This window comes from Calliphora vicina, chromosome 3 (assembly GCF_958450345.1).
Source record: "Calliphora vicina chromosome 3, idCalVici1.1, whole genome shotgun sequence".
Classification (NCBI taxonomy): Eukaryota; Metazoa; Arthropoda; class Insecta; order Diptera; family Calliphoridae; genus Calliphora; species Calliphora vicina.
In genome coordinates, this window is record NC_088782.1 from 32,531,259 (window position 1) to 32,553,179 (window position 21,921).

A 21,921-nucleotide genomic window follows, 5' to 3' on the forward strand; every position below is an offset into this window, starting at 1 on the left:
TCTTAGAAAAAAAGAGCCCATTTTGAAAAAAAAGTCAAAACTGTTTTTGATTTCGAAAAAAAAATATTAAAAATTTTGTATTTTTAATTTTTTTTTCGAAAGATTGAAGAAATAGTGTCCTAAAATTATTAGGACACATTTTGCTAAGAACATTATTTAATAACATAGATGAAAATGTCAAATTGCTAATTTCATCCCGATCGGAAGACATCGATTTCAAAAGTTGGTTCACTTGACATGAAACCCCCCTATACTAATGTTGGTCGGCGACAATTATTTTGATGTGTTACAAAATCATTTTTTTGGATGGTGGGTATAAAAATTGTACTAGTCGTCGTTTTTTGCTTATATCTCAGCAATTTGTGTGCCGACAAACTTATATGTACAGTGGTGGCCACCAATTTAAGACAAATACTTGAATTTTTTTCATCAACTGAATTTTAAGTGCGATAGCGCCAAAATAGAAGGACCTCTAAAGGGTATGAAATTTATTATTAATGTTTCTAGTTTCTGAAAAATATTTGGAAAAATCGGTAAAACATATATGGACAAAGATATGTGGAAATACGTTGACCCACCTCAGTGAACATCCGCTGTTAATAACATGATATGACCGAAACTAATGGAACTAAAAATAAGAAATTTGGTCCGAATATTTTATAATAATAAAAATATAATGATATAAATGTGAGAAAATATGTTTATTTAAAAAAAAAAAATTGTTGGTCAAGTTGTTGAAAATTTTTATGTGTTCGTGGTGAATATGTTTGAATTGACACAGTCGAATAAAACACACTTGTGTGTTAAAACAGACCTCATGCATACATATTTGTGGAAATATTTGAAAAAATAATTGACAATCACGTGGAATTTAGCAAACAATTTTTGTCTTAAATTCCTGGCCACCACTGTATATTAGGGCTACAACCCAATTTTGGTCTTTTTTAAATAAAAACCTCACCATCATAAACGATTTTTTTAAAATTTATAAAAAAAAACTATTTGCAAAAAATGTAAAAAAAAATATAGCCCTAATGAATATACCCTTACCCTTAAAATGCGACTTATTAGGAGTTCTACTAACCTTGCATCTTAGAAAGACTTCCCATATGATATCAAAATAAACCCTGCTTTCTTAGAAACAAATATGAGAAAATCCAGGAAGAGGATCGAACTTTGTATCCTTACAAATGGAACAAACCTAATATATTAATCAATATTATTTTATGTTATTAAACAACGTTTTATAAAATTTATTACCATTTTTTTGGAAGTTCAACCCCACTGTGCTTCAATTAAATAAAAGCGAATTTTTCGTAAATTATATTTCTTTATAACTAGTTTTATTCGTCACCTTTAGATACTTCTAAAGATCAAATAATTGTGACCCCTAAATAATATAAAATTTAAGAGCCGTTTAACAAAAACTTTAATTAATAAAAGAATTTCATAACGAATTTTCACCACTAATGAAAAATAGTAAATAGAAATTAAAAGCAATTTTTAACAGAAAAATAAATAAATTAGCAAATACCAGAACAAATAGCTATAGACACGGTTATAATAGTACAATGGGAATATGAGGCGAGTTTTACCTCTACAAATTTCAAACAAAATTCAACGACAACTGTTTATTGTTTATGTGATGATGGTCTGGTGTGGTCTCGTCATTCCAAAGTTCATTGGTCTTTATAATATTTTTGTTATTTTTTGTTTCTTTCTTTACTTTAAGTGAATTATTTTTTTTTGTTGATTGTGTAAATTTTATAAATATTTGTATTTGCTTGTTTTAGTAGCAACATTTGTATTTGGCTTTAATGCCAAACATAAAAAATACAACAAAAAAAAGCAAAAGTTTGCGTGCGAATGATTTGGATATTAAGTTTAAAAAATTAACATAGTAATATTGCTTAATATTTGTTTGCAACACCTAAAAGTTAATACATATTAGAGAGATATTATATTGATAAGATTTGATTAGAATTGAGTTTGTGTTACCAAGTAGCCAAAGATAATAATATTTAGATTATGTTTTGTATTATCATTTCTTAGTAAACAAAATAAAAAGTATTTTAAATTAAGGTTCTTTAATTAACGCCATGACAAAGACATACTATGTAAGAAACACTCGAGATAAAACGAGTAGATTCATTGTCGATTTTATTTCAAAATTATAAGATAAGAAAGCACAATGTTTTCTTATTGTTTTTTTGCTAGCTATCAATGAATTTTTATTAAAACATGAACCCCAAAAGTGTTGAATAAAGTAGTGATAATTTCAGCTATATTTTGCTACAAAACAACACATTTTAATTCTCACACATTAAATATTAACTGCAAGTTCAAAGTTGTTCGATGCCTGAAGAATTACTTTGCCTTTCACAGTCAGCTTTGTTTAGAGGTTTTCACAGAAATATATTTTAAAAAGTTAAAACTCAACTGTTCATTATAAATGTTTGTGTTTTAATTGCTGGTTTTACCCACTGTATTTTAACTTTCAAAGTCATATGAAATCCAAATCTAACTAGTGTTATATTCGGCTGTGCCGAATTCTGAACACCCACCTTCAATATGTGACAATATCAGAATTGCCGCATAATCAGCATATTTATGACTTCACAACGTGATAAAATACCCGTGACTCAACGATCAAATAATTGTGACCCCTAAATAATATAAAATTTAAGAGCCGTTTAACAAAAACTTTAATTAATAAAATAATTTCATAACGAATTTTCACCACTAATGAAAAAAAGTAAAAAGAAATTAAACGCAATTTTTAACAGAAAAATAAATAAATTAGCAAATACCAGAACAAATAGATATAGACACGGTTATAATAGTACAATGAGAATATGAGGCGAGTTTTACCTCTACAAAAGACCCGTTGCTCAAAGTCATGCATTTTTTTTATGAACCTCGATGTCATTTTTGCAAAAAAGTGATCATTTCCTAAGGCTCATATCTTGCAAACAGTTTGGAATTTTGATTTAATCTCTGAGGCAAAGTTGCAAACTTGTCATAGAGAACAAAAAATGTGAACATATCAAATCAAAAAAACTTCATCTTCAAGATCAAAATCGCAAAAAACTTTTAAAAAACATCTAAATAAATTTTTTTAAGCTGCCTAAAAGTATGCTTTGGTTTATAATAATTTATGGCCCAAAACACTTAATTCCTTTAGTTTTTAACTACAGGAATTAATAATAACTAAACGGTGGTAAGAATCATTCCTAGGAAGTTCATATGTTCTAGAAAGTTGTTTATTGAGATCTTAGGTACATTTTTGTAATTTATTGTTTCCTTGAATTTTGAACGGTTTGCTACGTATGGACCTGAACGGGGGAAAAGGCCAAACAAATCGATTTTTTTTAATTTTTTTGCGATTTTGATCTTGAAGAATAAGTTTTTTTGATTTTATATGTTCTTTATGACAAGAACTAAAACTTGCACTTGGGTTGTTATCAATGTTGAGATATGTGAAATTTTTAAAAATTTCTTAAAACAGTTTTTGTATGAAAACAAAACAAAATAAATTTTATTTTGAACAATTTTATAATTAAGAAAATATTAAAACATTTTAATTATTGAACCAAAGTCCATTAAAAGTATTAATGAATGCTGAGTTTAAAAGCGTCAGTGAAAGTTTTGAACACAATATATACACAAGTCGAATGATAACATCTCCTTGAGCGATAACGAAAACAATATTATTAAAACTTAAAAATTTTTTAGCACCTCAAAATATGGCACGTGCTCTTATCTATATTGTATATAAGTTATAGATTATCTTTATTAAAAGACTTAAATAAATTTTCTTTAGAAAAATTCTCACACATGTTAAACAAATATTACTAATTTCTATTTAGACCCTATACGAAATAAAAATGATTCAAATAGATTTTATTCGTTCGAAAATATTTCTTAAAACTGAGTGCTTTTTCATTAAAACAAAATATCCAACTCACTTTCCATTCATTATATAGGAAGTGGCAGTTTGTTTAATAAAACAAAGGAAAACAAGTTTTTCATAATGTTCATTTAATAAAAAATTGCTTGAATGAATGCAGTTAAAAAAAAATTGCAACATTTAAACACGTATGATAATTTAGCAAATATTTTGATGGGTTTATAAAAAATATAAAATTATTCCTTTCATAAAATTTATTTAAAAAAGACTTATAGTAAAACTAAAAAAATATTAGAAAGTTATAGGAATTCACATTCGTTTTAAACGCTTAAAAAATTCAAACTTGTTTCTTTATTTATAAGTATTTAACATTTCATATAATGATTTTCACACAATACTAATAGTAGCTCAGAAAAAATTAACAATAAGATGTGCTAAATGAGAAATGAGTTAACAACTGAATATTTTTTTTTCTTTATTTATATCAATAGCAGACATGTGGAAATGTTCTTAAGCTGACAAACACATATTCTTTACAAAAAAAAAATATAAATAATAAAGTTGTTCCAATATTTTATAAAGAGCATAGAAAGTGTGTAAAGATTACAAAAAAAAAACAATTGCTTAGAAATTAATTTAATTTATAAAACTAAAAGTTTAATAAAAGCGATACTCTTCACCATCATGAGAGGTAAGGGTATATTTTATAAGTTTTGTCATTCCGTTTGTAATATCAACATTTTTCATTTCAGACCCCACAAAGTTATATATACTGGATCGTTATAGATAATGGATTCGATATAGCCGAATGTATGTTAAAATCAAATTTCCGTAGCCCCCAATAAGTTACAAACATACATGATTCGGATTAAAATATTTTTTATCCTGAATTTTTTTTCACGAAAAAGAATTTTTTGTCCAAAATTTGTTTCACTATTAAATTAAAAAAAAATTTAAAAAAAAATGTAAGACCAAGAATTGGAGGCATTACTGATGTTTTCAAACTCAACAGGAGCTTGCTAAATCATTAGGAACTACGCAGTAATTTCAAAACGTTTGCGAGCAGTAGAATTCTCCCAAAAGCAGGGAAATTGGGTAGCATACGAATTAAAGCTGAAAGACCTTGAAAAAAGATTCTCTATGTCGGAAATGCTGCTTGAACGCTATAAATAAAAATGATTTTTGCACCGATTTATTACTTGCGATGAAATTGGATCCATTACTATAATCCAAAGCGTAAGATATTGTAAGCGAAGGCCGGCCAACCAGCCGAATCGACACCAAAGCAAAATACCCATGGAGCTAAGGTAATTATCTGCATTTGGTGGCTTCAAAAGTGTCTTATCTGACAAGACCCGTATCGAACAGATATGAAACCGTTGTTGCAATGCATGTTAAAAAGTATTTAGAATGAAGTAGTTGGGAAGTTTTGCCTCACCCGCTATATATTTCAGACCTTGCCCGTCCGTATCGATGCGGAACGCTCTTTCTGGGATACGATTGTCTTCAGAACAAGTATGGCCTCAAAATATCAATAGTTTTTTTGGCTCGGAATCCATATTCCGCTAGAAGATGGGGAAAGGTCAATGCCCAATACTTTAAATAAATTTATATTGTACAAATGTTTCAAGAGTAAAGCTAAAAATATAAAAAAAAAATCTCGCAATACGTTTTTTGCAATAAGAAATAGGTAGCTGGACCATTTTATGAAAATTTCAACTTTTTGATTTTTCGATAATAAAACTGTGAGTGTGAAATCTTATGAAGCTGTTTCGAAGGCGCATCGGAATATATGTTAATCATATTGTTACGAAATTGTACTTGAATTCAAATATAACGATTTTAAGGGCTGATTTAAAAGTAGCATAGTGCTTTCAAGTAACAGTGCTGTAATGGCAGACTGCAACATATCTGTGGGCATTGTTAAATAAAAGCTTTCAGTTGATTTGATCGTAAGTTGGCAACGCTGTATTCGAATATTCAGTTAAAGAACATTGTAGAAAGTACACCACAGATGGCGTATGATCTAGAATATTCGAACTTTGACAGTTAAAGAGCTTTCTAGATGGTAATGCAGTGTTATAAATAATGGCAGAGGTTGCAGTCGTTAGTTGAGTTGATCAGAGACGCTTTTCGAATAAACATCATCTAAGTGCCTTAAAGTGTGTTGTGTGTTTTTCAAGTAAATTCGTGTACATTATAAATTGTGTCTGTAATTCTGAGAATTTATAAACGTGTATAAAAAACATTGAGTGGCTATTTAATTCTGTTGTTTTTGTACATTTTAAAGAAATAAAGAATTGTTACAATTTTCAAACTACTAAACGGCTTTTATTTGCAATCAAAAGTATCCGGTTTATTTAAAGGAAATAAACCAGCGTTTTGAAAAGGTTAAAACGTAACAATATATTGTATTGTCACTCACTGTATACCACTGACATGATTTATATTAATTACTAAGTATTTTTTAATCGATCGAAGAAACGCGCCAAATTTCTTTTAGAAAAAAAACAAACCCGTATTATATATACTAAATACTTAGGTATATACTAAATTTGTAGTTCGAAAAAAAATTATGCGAATAATCGAGGAAAATATTATATTTTTTATTCGAATTTATAAAATTTTTTCAATAGGTACTAACTATACAAAATTATTCGATCAATAATTAATCGGATGTTCGAATAAATTACTTTTCAAGTTAAAATTAAACAAAAAATTGGAGAAAAATGTCTCAAAGAAACAAAACCAAGAGTTTAAATTTACATCTAGATAGGTACTAGTATTATAAATTTTGTATTTTTGTACAATTCAAATTTGTCTATTTTATTGCACTCGCGATAATATGAACTAATTGAAACCAGGCCAGTTCAATTTTGCAAGATTGTTCATATTTTCGAATGGCATCTAATTCCCATCAACAGCTAGGAAAGTTCAAAAATAATTAAGCAGTTGAATTAGAATTTAACCACTACCCTGTTGATTGACATTGTGTAGATAGATAAAATACGTTTAAAAAAAAACTAGTCATTATTCGTTGGAATAATCTAGGATCGCTTAATCTAATAATAATATAAATATTTGATTAAAGTAAAACTCGAATAATTGATAACCCTAGTATGTGTGTATATTAATTAATTTAAATAATTTGCACGTGTGGGAAATACATACAGTGACCGACAAAAGTCTACATACGACCATTATTTTCGTAACTCGCGGACTTCTAAACCATAATAAGTAAAAGTAATGATGCAGTTTTATTTCAAATGCATTTTTAGTAATATAACAAAAAAAAATATCGCTAAATTTATAATTAATTAAACTTTTATTCACAAAAAATTAAAAAAATATGTTGACAAAAGTCTACATACGATCGTAAACATTTTTCAGCGAATACAAATTTTCATTAAATTCAATATTTCTTTGGGCCACCCACCATGGGCATCTACAAGCGTCTGGGCATCGAAGCAACTAAATTTTCAGTTCAGCGGACGTTGTATTTTGCCATTCTTCTGGAAGGTTCTCCTTTAACATTGGTGCACAAGTAATAAGATGTTTTCGGACCTTCCGTTGTAGAATTTCCCACACGTACTCAATAACATTTAAGTCAGGGTTTAGAGGTGGTGTGTACAATTGTCATGGGGCATGGTAGAGTAGCCAATCTTTGACAATTGGAGACCAATGTTTCGGATCGTTATATTGCTGAAAAATCCAACTTTAACCAAAATGGATTTGTACTGATCCATATTATCCTCAATAAACACTAACTTTCCCACTCCAGAAGCAGCGACAGTACCCCAAACCATCACACTGCCAACACCATGCTTAACATAACTATAGCGAGTAAGTTTTTCGGATCCGTTGCTGTTGCTTTTTGTTTTGCGCCATACTTTATCTCTCCCATCACTTCCAAATATGTTATAAGGAGTGAGATCGAAAAATTCTTAACACACGTTTTTCATTACATTTTTTAACCCAAGTATTATTTGAATTTTTTTTTGATCAAGTTACCTTTGAAAAACATGTCAGTTATTATGTGTAATGTCAATTATATTAATTTTTTTGTTAATCTGATTAAAATGAGTGACCAGAAAAAAGTGCGTACTGAAATTATTAAATATTTTCAACAAAACCCAACTTGGTCTTACAAAAAGTTGGCCAAGCATACAAAGGTCTGACGTCAAACTGTTTCCAATGTTATTAAACAGTACCGGGAGAACTTGTCAGTTGATAGAAAACCTGGTTCAGGTAGAAGGAATGGTCCACATGATGTTTCTAAAGCCAAAAAAATAGAACGCATTTTCAAAAGAGCTCCCAACACATCCGGTAGGAAAGCAGCCCGGTTAGCTCAGTGCTCGGACTATTTGGTACGAAAAGTTAAAGCTAATGCAGGTTTAAAAACATACAAGGCTCAAAAAGTTCCTGACAGGAACGCTACTAAAAATTTAGAGGCCAAAAACAGAGCACGGAAATTGAAGTCAAGTTTTATAAAAAAATATTCTTGCTGCATAATGGATGACGAAACGTATGTTCTGGCAGATTTTTCGCAACTTCCAGGTCAAAAATTTTATGTTGCTGATGCTCGAGGGAATGTTGAAGAAAAGTTTAGGACCCAAAAGCAGACAAAATTTCCCAGAAAGTTCTTGGTATGGCAAGCAATATGCAGTTGCGGCAAAAGAAGCCACTCATTTGTTACAACGGGCTCTATAAATACCGAAATTTACATCAAGGAATGTTTACAAAAAAGGCTGCTTCCATTCATAAGACTTCATAATGTGTCCACTTATTTTTGGCCTGACTTGGCATCCTGTCACTATGGCAAACAAGCCCTTGAGTGGTACAAGAACAATAATGTGGTATTTGTACCAAGAGAGGCAAATCCTCCAAACTGCCCGGAGCTAAGGCCAGTGGAGAGATATTGGGCTCTTGTTAAAAGAGAATTGAAGAGTACAAAAAAGGTGTCCAAAAGTGTGGTAGATTTTAAACGGAGATGGACTACATGTTCGAGCAAAGTGACAGAAAGCACTATAAAAACGTTAATGGAAGGGTTTCCGAAAAAGGTTCAAAATTTCATCACTAGTGATTAAAACTATAAAAATAATTTTTTTTGTAAATTGTAATAATAATTTCAATCAAATAAAAAAAAAATTAAAGCTGTAAGTTTAGTGGTTTCTTTTTTATAAACATATATGTATGTTAAGAATTTTTCGATCTCACTCCTTACTTCAACTCATCAGTGAACAAAACTCGCTTCCAGAATTCCATGTCCTTTTCAAAGTGCTTTTGGGCGAATTCCAAACGAAATTTGCGATCCGTTCGCTAATTTACGAGGAATTCTGCTTTAATTACCATTATTATTTAAGGTTCTTTGAATTGAACAATAACTTCTGATCTTGTTGCGAGTTCTTTGGGCAATTTTGTGGTATTTACTTTTGAGTTTTTGTTGACTTCTTTTAAAATGAAGATTACATCTCTACGTTGTAGTTTCTTTGGGCGACCACTTCGCAGCTTGTTTTTAACTCTACCAGTGTTTTCAAAGTTACTGAATATTTTTTGAACTGTAGACTTAATAAATTGCATGCTTATCTGTTAGTATTCAAAAAAAACCAGGACATGCTGTGGTAGTATGTAGACTTTTGTCAATGTTTTTTTTTATTGTTTTTTATGAATAATTTTTCAAGTTTACATAGCAACACAATTTTTTTTGGTACATACTTTTATTAATTAATTAATTAATTTTTTATTTTCCGGGTTTTCTCTAATAAAGTGGCAAAAATTGTGGTCGTTCGTAGACTTATGTTGAATACTGTACATATTAAAAAAAACAAATAATCTTAATAAAATATAAAATTATTACTTTCCCCCTGTTTAAATCTAAATTGTCTAGAAAATCTCCAGAAACAAAAACCAAAACAAAATGAGTCAGACGTCACTTTCATTAACTTTTAAACAGGCATCTTGCCAATAAGACAAAAAACAATACAAACAACAACTCTTACTCAAAAAAAAAACAGCAACAAACGAATAAATATACATATATGTACAAGAAAAAAGCAACAACAGCAACAAAATAAAATATACACAACTGATAAGAAATATAAGGTAGGAAAAAAGCAAAAACACACAATTGATAGATGAGTGAGAACGAAGTCTATGTATTGGTGAACACACCAAGGATGAGAGAGTGAAAACAAGGATGAAAAATAGGATAAATTAATTAGTGAATAAAAGCTACAACAAGAAAAGGGAATTTAATAAAAGGTGTGTACGTATAACAACAAATACACACATATCTTCTCATACATTTATCGGTATTTTTGCAAATATGTATGTTTGTCTGAAAGTTTATTAAAAAAAATAAAAGTAAAAATAATAGAAAACTTACCTTGAAAATTAGACATCAACTAGTAACATTGGCAAATGATAAATAATAAATTGAAGCAAAATGTTGAATTAAGAAGAGAAGAAGAATCACATGATAAAATTTGACAACGAAATTAGGGCTTTGGCATCCCAAATATGGCACATGTAACTTTATATACTTTGTTGATTTTGTTTTTCAGCTTATTCTTGTTTTTGTTTTTCAGCTTATTCTTGTTTTTGTTTTTCACTTTTACTTTGTTGTTTTATTGATACTGGTCATTATTTTATTGGTTTTTTTTATCAATTTTTTTTGCAATTTTATTTTAAATTTTTGTGCTTATATACTCTTTTATTGTGTGCCAACTTTTAAATTCTTTCCTTAAAAAAACCCAACAAAAGACACAATCATTTTCACAAAACAGCACTTGAGATGTATAAAATTTTATTTTTTTTTTCTTCTTTATTTTGTAAAAATACTTGACACTATATAAAATAACAGACAAGTTGTTTGTAGAATATAATAAGAAATATAAAATACAGAGAATTGTATCGCACCCGCATCAACATCAAGATGTCAGCAGAAGAGCTGACATACAGGACATGTACACACTAGAAAAAAATAATAAGAATACGGCAACAAATCCAACAAGGAATGAATAAATATTAAGAACAGTCAAGCAAAACCCAAGATAAACGGAAAGAGGGTGAGGCTGGCTTTGTTTGTTGGTAACTTCCAGTACATACGATACGATACAAAAAAAAAACTGAACTATACACGACGCATTATTAAGGATGCTATTTAATTTTTTTTTCTCTTTTCTTTACGACGGTACAAATTTTTCTTATTCAATTTTTTTTTGTTTAACTTTAATTAATGCACCAATTTTAGCGTCAGAAATGAAGATTTATTCACATATTTTTTTATTATTTTTGTATGCATATGTACATAAATTATATTAATTATTTTTTTGTATTTATTAATTTATTCAAATTGCAAAAACAACACACACACACAACGGCACCCAACTGTCGCGCGTCAGGAATTTTTTATAAATGCTTCAATTTTGTTGCAATCTAGGCACATATACAAGGTAATATCAGCAACCCTGCTGGTGTTTTTTATGTATGGTTTTTGACATTATCAATACGCAAGGGTTCCATATAAAAATTGAAATCAACTGGGTTTGTGTGTTTATCTTGGTTATGTGCCTTGCTACCGGCAAACAGTGCTTTCAATTTGGCGAGTTTCAAACCAGTTTAGTGATGAAAAGTTATTTTAGCGATTTTCACTGGTTGAAATCTTAGAAATCCCCAATTTATTATATCTTGTATACATAATTCAATATATGAATAATTATTTGTTGTACAAGCTGCTCGTTTTTGGAATTTATTGCCAAGAAATATATGCTCTTTTACAATGTCAGTTGTAATTATTAAGCTTAAATTTCTTGATGCTGATATTAAATTCTTCTTATTTTTTTTAATTAAACATATATTTGTAGGAATCGTCAGGATAAGAATACTTGTAATATAAATGTGTTATTGGCCAAATGGATACATATATTAAAAAGGCTTTTGTTAGGTCGAAACAGAACCGAAGCTAATATTCGTACTAGTAATTGCAACGCAGCATCCTCGTTACACATATAAGAGGATGCTTAGACATTTTACAATAAAATAGAAGTTTTTGTATGGTATTTATTAAAATCCAAACTTATTTTATAATTCCATAATCTATATTTTCTTTTATAAAAGTTTCAGACGAAGTACAGAAAAATTAAAAAAAAAATTAACTAAAATCTGGAATTAAAGTACAGAATTAGCGTGTTTCAGAACAGACAAGTTACCAACATTGCTGCTGAAACAAATGATTTTTAAAATACAACTCTGACGTTGATTAAATAGTGTGGCAGCATTATATAAAGGCATTCACATGTAATTAATGACATTATTAAAAATAATTTTCATGGATTTAAATAACAAAATATATCTGTAATTTCTAACGGGTAGTCCGATTTTAATGTTCTCTTTGCTATAGAAGAGGTGTAATTGAGTTTGAGTTTTGAATTAGGGCATTAAACAACAGAAAGGATGGAGTGGGCTACCTCGGTTATATGAAAAATTGAAAACGATGGCAAATGTTTGTTATCGATTCGATTTTAATATATTTGGCTTCCGTTAAAAGATTACGTAAAAAAAACTTGTTATAGCTATATTATTGGAAATTGTTATTTAATTTCAAAAAATGTATACAACTTACAATATGTATGTAATTAAAAAATTCATAGAAGAATCTATTTTAATGAAATTTTACAGAAAATGCAAAAGATAAAAATAAATATTAAAAATTGCTATTGAGAATCCCACAATTCCTAAAAAATCATAAAAATGGAATTTTATGTAATCAGAAAACAATAAGCCTTAAAGTTGAAACGTTCATAAAAATAGGTATATTTTGAAATAAAGTGGTCCTCGCAGATGCCCACAGATTCCATATACATACATATATTAAAAACTTTCAAATTCAAAACTTAAATCTCTTCTATAACCCTAAATCTCTTCTATTAACCTTGGTTTTAATACAAAAAATAAACAGTTCTATTGCTCTCAAACTTATTCTTTTATTGGCGCATCGACGATATTTATTATTTTTGTACATTTAAAATAGTTGGCAATTACCTAAAAATAAAATCAATCAGGTAACACTTTGTTCGTGTGACTGATACATTCAAATAAGAAGAAGAGCAAAACACAAGAACGCATTAATTAATTGATCATTTATTAAAATCCACTACCAATAAGTTATAAAAATGCCTACCGAAATTGAAAATATTAATCCTAATGTGTACAGCAAATCCAAGGAACGTGTAATTACCAAAGAAAATGTCGATGAAAATGTCAGCGATCCTTTTGACACTCGGGAAATATTTGGTAACTTGCAAATACATTTTTTGTGCCAACTTTTTAAACAAAATTTGCAATAATTATGTACATATATATAATTTCAGATCTCATACGCAACATAAATGATCCGGAGCATCCTTTGTCGTTAGAGGAACTCAGAGTAGTGCAAGAAGACTTAATCAAAGTCAGTGATGAAAAAAATGAAGTTTTTGTTAACTTTACACCCACTATACCGCACTGCTCTATGGCTACTCTTATTGGTTTATCCATCAGAGTAAAATTACTGAGATCTTTACCGCCCCGTTTTAAGGTAACCGTGGAAATTACACCAGGTACTCATGCCTCAGAAAATGCAGTAAACAAGCAGCTGGCCGACAAGGAAAGAGTGGCAGCAGCTTTGGAAAATAAACACTTGGCTGAAGTTATCAATCAGTGTATAGCATCTAGAGAAGTAGCTGCAGCTTAAAAAAAAAACCATTAAAGAATGTCGATTTTTTTGTTTGTTTTATTAAAATAAAAACAATTAATTTTGTGTAAGGGATAACATGTTTAAACTTAACTACTCTTTTTCGCTTGGATATTGGCAGTCGGCCGGGGTTTTGTGGGATCATATTTATATGTTTTAACCAATGGGCCTTTGCCGGCCTTGGCAAAGCGAATTTCATCCAATCTCTGGCGTTCTTCTAATTCTTTGGTGATCTTCATATTTTGCCAAGCTGAATGAAAAAAAAAAATTAAATAAAAATTTTCATTATTGTAGAGTTTCTTTTGCTACTTACAATCTTTCATGCCCTCAACAAATTTCTTCTTTTTAACCGGTAAGTTTTCTGCTTTATGTATCACCATTTTATCGATTTTAAAGTATTCACGTACGGCAGGAATTTTTAAAACAGCCACCTAAATTAAAACAAATATATTAGTTACTATATTTCTTATTAGAAATTGTTTACTTACTTGACCCAAAGATATGAAATTACTGCAAGCCCAGTATGTTAAAATAGCGGCGGGGAAATTCATTGTGAAAGGGAAAATAGCTATGGGCAAGGCTCTTAGTACATATTTCATCATACCCATATTTTGTGCAGCCAGTCTAGCACTATCTGTACCAATTTCCACTGTCAAAAACAGTGTAGCGCTTGTAATGATGGGTAACATGAATGTAGGATCAGCTACAGTCAAATCTGTGAACCAAAATAAGCCACCGTCTCTCATCGAATCAACGGGAGTATTGGCCATCTCTCGCAGACCCATAAAGAAGGAAATAAACAGAGGTGCTTGAGCCAAAGGTACAATCATATTCTTCAATGGGTTCAATTGCTTTTCCTTCATAAACGTCATCATTTCCTGGGCATAACGAGCAGAATCTATGGCATTGCCTGATTGACGGGCTTCGGTCATTTTCATTTGCAAAACTTGCATTTGAGGCATATGATTATTCATCTTGGCAGCATTACGCTGGGCCATAATAACCAAGGGGAAAATTATAGTACGCACTACTAAAGTACCAATGGCAATAGCACCCCACCATGGTATATCACAAGTCACATGCACAAATTCCATACAGTGTTGCACTAAACCCACAGGTGACCAACCACCCAGGCCAATAGAAGCAAATGTGGGTTCGCCTAAAGCATTAAGCGCTTGTGTCGCTACCTCTCCCAGGGTTTCTGGTGCTACGGGTGGCGCTGGGATATCTGCCAAATCGACTAAGGTCTTGGAGGCACCTTCTGTACTGGCATAACGTACAGCCATGCTAGGCATAGCCAAAGCCATCAGGGGTAATTGTTGATTTACACTTTTCTGCCATTTCTTATCACTACTTACATGTAAACCTCTAGTATTTATAACTGATACTGCTCCAATACCGGATGATGTAAACTAAAATGTATGAAATTGGTAAAATTATTTTATTGTTAACAAACATTTGCAGGTTATGTCATTCGTCTAAGAGGCTTCATTTCTCTGGCGTTCACTTACTTTGTTTTGTGTGTTTAATTGTTTTAATACATTTGCATTACGCAATAACTGTAAACGCTGCAGTATCATTTTATTTATTTAAATTTATTTTATAATTTTCTTATTTTATTTCGATTTTTATTTATGAAAACTGCAATGTTTTTAAAATTCCTGCAGCCGCACTTGACATTTCACGTTAAAGAGAGGGCAAGAGAGAAATGTCTAAATGAAAACATATGTTGCTAAATGTTGCCAGATGTTTGTTTAGGTTAGAGTATTAACGGATTTTTATAAAGAAAAACAAATAATAAAACAACCGTTATTAAAATTTTGAATTTGAAATGGAATTATTTGTTAATTGTCCAGTGCGGTTTCTTGGAAATTACCTCCGGGAAGGTAATTTTTGGGAATTTATTAAACAATCTTGTCTTGGAGTAGTTTAACGAAGTCTTCCTCCCAAATGTTGAGTTTTTACAGTACCTCAGTCTCTCTAAATTATTTTATAATTTTTGAAACTGCTGATTTATTTATTGAATATTTATCACCGATAGTTTTTTGCTTCAATCCAGCACTAATATCATTTATTATATTTGAAATTTTTGCCAATCCTGAATCTAGCTATTTTTACTAACATATTGGGCGAAAAAAAATTAACCTAAATGGTGAAGGGTCATTCAGATTGTAATTTCTACATTTTCCATTTGCGACCACATAAAGTTTCACCCAAACTCTATATATTTCAATAGAAAACCTAATAAAAAGTGGAAGTTTGAAAGGACATACAAATAAAGCGTTTCCGTATACAATAGGTCCTAAAACAGAGCTAATATTACAATATAATTCTAACAAAAAATCTGTAAATTTGCCTATAAATGTTAAGCAATTCTATTTATATAAAAATAAACTGTTTAATTTATGTATAAAACACACACATTTATTAAGTAACACTGCCGCTATCGACATTATATAATTGCACTAGATTCAAATCGTTATGATTAATATTCACCACAGTTTCCGTAGTGTTTCTGGTAAATAAATTACTTTTGACTTTAATTTTGCTTTTCTGAAGTTCTGTGGCGGATTTTTCAGTAATTTTTCCCACCGAACTTTCCTCGGAAGCTTTTGATTTTGCTACATCATCTGGAATTTTATCATGTTTAGCCTGGTGCACCACGAGTAGGGAACGATTAATGGTGGAGTAAGAGCAGACCGAACATTTATGTATAACTGAATCGGCTTTTTCGGGATGTTTTTGTAAAATATGTTTCTGTAATAAAAAAAATATTTAAACTTATATTTAGGTATTTTTAATTTTCCATCGACTAACCTGATATGCCACACTTTGCACAAATTTGTAGGTACAAAAATTGCATTCATACATTTTGCGATTTTCATGACCCATGCGATGTCTTCGAAAGGCATTGTGATCATTTGTGGCATAATCACAATCTTGACATTTATAACGTTTCTCGCCATCACTATGCGTTAATAAATGCAATTTTAGCGATGACTTCGAACTCATTAGCTTTTCGCATACTGAGCACTTTAGTGAGGAATCGCCTTTCTTGCAACAATGTTCACGCAAAGTTTTCTGCTGCGAAAAGGTTGAACCACAGTCACAGCAACGATGTATCTCGGTTGGTGAGGCTTTGGGCACATTTGGGGTAACAGCTGTTGCCGCTTGCACACGATGCCAGCGACGATGATTTTTCAGTTGCTTGGAATTTTTGAAAGCCTTTTCGCAGTGTTCACACTTATAGTTGCGATCGTCATAGTGAATTTTGGCATGTGTATTGACCAGTCGTGAAAATATGGGTGTTTTAAATTCGCACAGCTCACATTTATATAGCTCCATATCGATTTGATGGACCCGCCACAGGTGAGTATGTAGAGTATTCCAATTGGTGAATTCTGTTGATTTACATTCAGGACATATGGCGGCCTGTGGGTTGTCCGAGGAAATATCATGGCATTTGCGATGATATTCCACGGTTTCGGGTTTCTTAAAGCGAAATGCACAGCCTTTAACCGAACATTTTGAGAATAAATCTTCGGCTGAACTGCCGATGGTTTGCTTTAGTTTGGTAATGCGTGTGCGATTAGAACCGAATGGTCGTCCTCTTACCGAGGTGCCACTGGTTGCTGCGACTGCTAAAGGACGTTTAGGGGGCTCCATTAGATTATTAGCTACATATATGCGACCTTTTTCTACCGGAGAAGTTTGTTTTGGCAAGGCTTTGTTTATGTTATTATTAAAATTGATCATGGGCGAAACGGGTACTAAGGGTGGTAAAGGTATATTACTGTTGGGTAAAGGATTTATATTGTTGGCATCAGCTAAATCTGTGGTGGTATTTGTTACCGGCACTAAAGGTGGCACTTCACTAACTGAAGCTATTGATTTATTATTATTTTCTTGGGTGGTATTTGTTTCCATAACTTTAGAAGCCGCGGAGTTTTCATTAGATTCAGGCGTAGCATTAGCTAATTCTCTTTTGAGATTGCTGTCACTAACACTTTCAGTTAAGCTTTGTATGGCCATCAAAGATTCCTGACTTACAATATCCAAATCGGCCGCTACATCATTCTGACTATCTTGTATTTCTTCTGCTATTAAGTCTTGTTGATGATCTATTGCTGAATGTATAACAGCATGATTTGCTGTACCAGTTAATTCCTCTATATCACGTATGGTTATTAAAGAAACCTGAGGCGTGTCAATATCAAAATTACTGCTGGTCAACTTTTGATTGTTGTTAGTGTTCACAGTATAGACCAAATTCTCAGCACTATTTTCATTTGAAGCATCAGCTATTATACAGTTAATATCCTCGGCTAGATCTTCGTAGGTTTCTGGCCAATCGTTGACCATTTGGGTGTCCAAATCATGAAATTTAAAATGATCATCTTCATACAAATCATCACCTATGAGATTGATGTCATTCAGACTGGATGAGTTTACTTTATCCAAGACTTCGTTTGTGTGATTGTTGTCTAAATTGGGCGCTATTAAATGCTGTACTTCTGTCTTATTCATTAGATTCAATTCGTCGACGGTACGTAAGTGGAGAGTTCCTCTTTGTTCTTGGGCGTTAGTTACCGGTTTGTTCTAAAAGATATTATACAATTATTTAAAGAGTTTTTCCATCTTGGATTCATAGAATCATACATTCATAATATTAATTAATTATTTGAAGCTTAATTCATAATTAATTAAATCTATCTATCTATATATATAAAAATAAAATGGTCCATGTATGTAATGTCATCACGTGAGAACGGCTGGAGCGATTTGAATTCAAAAATTCCGGGTAAAACTCGGAATTTATTTTTTTGAGTCCAGTCAACAGTAATAAAAAAGCTCCCTAAAGTATGCAGTACAAATTTAGATATTTTATTTGCAAATAAATACAGGCGTATGTGAGTTGAAGAAACTTGAAGAACTAACCTTAGTAAATGCTACCGGGCGAAACCGGGGCGGTCAACTAGTTAATAATAAAACAAGTAATAGAGCTATATTCGGCTATGCTGAATCTTATAAACATTCACCAAATTATACTTTAAAATAAAAATTTTAAATAAAATTTTAGGTAAAAAAAATAAATTTTTGTTTCAAATTTTATGAATTTTGGGGAATTTTGAAAAAAAAAAATTTTTTGTAAAAAAATTCGAGTTAAAAAATATTTTTTGAGATTTTGACCCATTGTAGGTCAGACTTACTATGACCTTATATACGCAAAGGTATTCGAAATATCTATCATTAGAAATCCATATTATCTATATTAATGACTTAGTAATCCAGATATAGATAAAAAATCTAGGATGTGGGTCGATTTTAAATAGCAACCGAACCGGGTCTATGGCGGAAATATTGTTGTTATTTGGGGGCTACGGATAGTTGATTTCAACATACAAACGGACCGACGGTCAGACGAACATAGGTTATATATAACGATCCATAATATATATAGCTTGTGGGGATGCACATGAAAAATGTAGAAATTACAGACGGAATGACAAACTTATATGTATATAGCCTTGGCGCTCGTGGTGAAGGTTATAAAAAAAAAATATTTTTAAAACAAGCCCGTATTTAAAAGCTCTAAGAAGAATATAATCAACTTTACCTTACATGGTATGGTGATATATAAATAAAACACTACTCTAAAACATAACATTACCATCATTGAGTTGATATCAGCCGTTGAAGGTGGTGTAGGTGTTGCAGTGTCCGGTATTAAAGTAATATTTTCCACTTGTTCACCATTATTTACATTAAGCTCTTCACCATTGCCCAAAAATATTGAGTTTTCTAATATGTAATTATTGTTGTTGGGATTAGAGGTGTTAATAAATTGAAACGTATCCATGTCATTATGATTGTTTATAAAATTAGCATTGCTATTCAAATTATTGCCGCTTGAATTCGAATCAAACATGTAGGGTAAATGCACCATAGTTGAGTCGTAAACCTGGGTATTACTACATAAACTGCCATGATCATTGAGAAATCCGGTGTTATTGTTGTTGCTGTTAGAGTGCAAAGAGTCTAGCGGCATTAAATTAAAGCTTTCTACACTTTTCACATAGATTTTAGGTCTTCGAGGTTTTTCCACCACTTCCGAAACTCCATTTGAATTATTTGTATTAACCAGACTGCAGTCATTATTATTATTATTGTTATTATTAATTATATTTGTTGAGTTAATAGTATTGTCTAAATTTTGTGTGTACTCATAGGTGTTGTTGGTATTTAAATCCATGCTGCTAGTTAATAAATCAGTATTGAAATTTAGAAAATTATTTATATTGGTATTTTGCATTGCATAATCTCTTCTTAATAGGGCTGGTTCCCTTAAGACATCAACACTTTTAATGGATATTTTTTGTTTGGGAGCATTTGTTTTGGTAGGCTCTTGTGTGTGGTTAGTGGAAGTATTTCCAGTTAGCTGATTATCGGTTTGTTCCATAGGCTGGCGATTGGGTTCTCTAAGACAATCGACATTTTTTAAATAAATTCTACTTTTGCGTATGGGTTCTTTGGGAGCTTCCTCATGTATAGATTCCAAAGATTTATTACTTTCAGGTTCATTAGATTTTCTCTTTGATTCCATAAAGGTATTTATCAATTTTAAAACATCGTCTTCCCTCATTAAATGATCTAAATTTAAATGTATCTGCAGAGACTCTTGATTGAAAAAGATATTACTGCAACCTGTAAAAAAAGAGAATTAGAATTGTATATATAAAAATAATTTTATTTATATAAATACCTGGACAATTAATTGGCTGACGTGGTTCACTTTGAGTAACACTATTTTCTCCATGCTCTGAGGCTATATGATCATCACGTTCAGTCTCTCTTAGGCTTATAAAGGGACACTTAGAACACTTATATATTTGTAGTAACATACAGGATTTCTCTTCTATATTATTATTGCTAATACTGGTGGTCGTTTGCTTTTCATTGGAGGCCAAGGCATCCATATCTTCCATATTATTTTCATTTTGTGTTTGATTAGCGGCTCTGGGTGGTGTGGGCGTGGCATTGGTGCGATCTTTGGCCGCTTCAGCATTTTCGGATTTAATAGGTTCCGATTTAATTTCCTCCTGTCTACTAATATTTCGTCGAAAAACATTGCCATAACTGGTACGTTGAAGCTGAACGTCTGTAGTGTGTATTTGAACAAATGGTATACTTCCAAAAACACTGGACGACGATCCCACATTACCCACTCCACTATTACCACCACCAGAGCCTGCCCTTTTATTAGCACACTGTCCATCAAGCTTTTCCTGTTCTTCATGTGTATTTGAGATAAAGTTAAATAAGTTGGTTTGTTGATGTCTCTGCTCCACAGAGGCATTTTGTGTTAAAGGTGCCATGTCACATGATACATTGTTTATATAATGAATCGTAGGTGGCATTTCATCGTATTCTATATTTTGTGTTAGAGGATTTAGCTCCGTCACCTAAATAGTGTATATATTTGTATTTAAATAGTTTTACACTTGTATAAACAATGGTGAAAAATACTTGTAGTGCGTAGAATCAAACATACCTGGTGACTTGTTGTACAAAAATAATTCTCATAATTGGCGAATGTGGAATCATTCATTTTATATTCTTTTAATAGTTTTTATTCCTTATAGGATATTCAATAATAGGTATACATTAAAATTATTCAACTAAATAAATTATTAAATTAATTAATACTTGGTAAACAAAATATAAAAAGCTGTAGTTGTATTTATTTTCATTCACAAAACTACTGAAACTGTTATACAGCCAGATGATTTCTCTGTTATCAGTAAAAAGTTACCAGATGGATGGATAGATAGATTACTCTGATGCCTTGTCTAACGGCCTCCTCTCATATTCGTTTTATTCAATAAGTGCATTTTAATATACATAATATAATTATATTAAAAAATTTAAATTTTACACACAGCCGAATAGATTACTCTTGTTGAATTCTGAATTAAAATTTTAGTAAATTTAACTTAAATTTAATAAATTAATTAAATTAATTAAATTCATAAAATAATTAATAAAAAAGAAATAAAAAAATTACATTTAATGTCAATCGGACCATACAATGGAAACTTTTTTGAAAACTATATTCGTAATTTAGTATTCAAAAACATGACCTTGTACCAAATATATGTACTATATATATATCTAAAATAAATTCAAATTTATGTTTAATTTTCTTCGAGCAATAATTTTCAAATAATTAGTAAAAATGAAAGAAGTTCAGATTTTCGAAAATTTTAATGGCAAAATA

General features: G+C 30.8%; 4 protein-coding genes across 5 annotated transcripts in view; 1 reads left to right on the forward strand and 3 right to left on the reverse strand.

The window, feature by feature from the left end:
* Nucleotides 1-11,336, reverse strand: part of LOC135953420 (serine/threonine-protein kinase phg2) — a 61,522-nt gene extending 50,186 nt beyond the window's left edge. Inside the window, exons 1-3 of one of the 2 annotated variants that reach the window (XM_065503318.1) lie at nt 11,018-11,336; nt 10,528-10,756; nt 10,296-10,497 (exon numbers count right to left, since the gene is read on the reverse strand). The gene's annotated coding sequence lies outside the window, so the exon portion shown is untranslated. Of the gene's footprint in view, nt 1-10,295; nt 10,498-10,527; nt 10,883-11,017 lie in introns of both variants that reach the window. The other variant, XM_065503317.1, reaches the window with a different exon arrangement.
* A 1,657-nt stretch (nt 11,337-12,993) lies between these two features.
* Nucleotides 12,994-13,736, forward strand: galla-2 (MIP18 family protein galla-2). Its single transcript, XM_065504088.1, has 2 exons — nt 12,994-13,204; nt 13,282-13,736. Exons 1-2 carry the CDS (start codon nt 13,084-13,086, stop codon nt 13,641-13,643), a joined length of 483 nt encoding a protein of 160 aa, XP_065360160.1. The 5' UTR covers nt 12,994-13,083; the 3' UTR covers nt 13,644-13,736.
* On the reverse strand, nt 13,665-15,337 carry OXA1L (OXA1L mitochondrial inner membrane protein). Its single transcript, XM_065504086.1, has 4 exons — nt 15,155-15,337; nt 14,132-15,055; nt 13,957-14,074; nt 13,665-13,893 (listed from the first exon to the last, which is right to left on the reverse strand). The coding sequence occupies exons 1-4, from the start codon at nt 15,221-15,223 to the stop codon at nt 13,733-13,735; spliced, it is 1,272 nt and encodes a 423-aa protein (XP_065360158.1). The 5' UTR covers nt 15,224-15,337; the 3' UTR covers nt 13,665-13,732.
* Nucleotides 15,338-16,046: 709 nt separating this feature from the next.
* Nucleotides 16,047-21,394, reverse strand: LOC135954819 (putative uncharacterized protein DDB_G0277255). Its single transcript, XM_065505054.1, has 5 exons — nt 21,196-21,394; nt 20,407-21,106; nt 19,315-20,348; nt 16,461-18,242; nt 16,047-16,400 (listed from the first exon to the last, which is right to left on the reverse strand). The coding sequence occupies exons 1-5, from the start codon at nt 21,250-21,252 to the stop codon at nt 16,071-16,073; spliced, it is 3,903 nt and encodes a 1,300-aa protein (XP_065361126.1). The 5' UTR covers nt 21,253-21,394; the 3' UTR covers nt 16,047-16,070.
* Nucleotides 21,395-21,921: the final 527 nt, after the last annotated feature.

Bases quoted from the DNA above. Each gene is read 5' to 3' on its own strand.
- galla-2 (XM_065504088.1), top strand. From the start codon at position 13,084: ATGCCTACCGAAATTGAAAATATTAATCCTAATGTGTACAGCAAATCC. The intron at 13,205-13,281 runs GTAACTTGCAAA...ATATAATTTCAG, and splicing joins TGACACTCGGGAAATATTTG to ATCTCATACGCAACATAAAT.
- OXA1L (XM_065504086.1), bottom strand. From the start codon at position 15,223: ATGATACTGCAGCGTTTACAGTTATTGCGTAATGCAAATGTATTAAAA. The intron at 14,075-14,131 runs GTAAGTAAACAA...GTTTTAATTTAG, and splicing joins ATTTCATATCTTTGGGTCAA to GTGGCTGTTTTAAAAATTCC. The intron at 13,894-13,956 runs GTAAGTAGCAAA...TTTTTCATTCAG, and splicing joins TGTTGAGGGCATGAAAGATT to CTTGGCAAAATATGAAGATC.
- LOC135954819 (XM_065505054.1), bottom strand. From the start codon at position 21,252: ATGAATGATTCCACATTCGCCAATTATGAGAATTATTTTTGTACAACA. The intron at 20,349-20,406 runs GTATTTATATAA...CTTTTTTTACAG, and splicing joins TCAGCCAATTAATTGTCCAG to GTTGCAGTAATATCTTTTTC. The intron at 18,243-19,314 runs GTAATGTTATGT...AATATCTTTTAG, and splicing joins CTGATATCAACTCAATGATG to AACAAACCGGTAACTAACGC.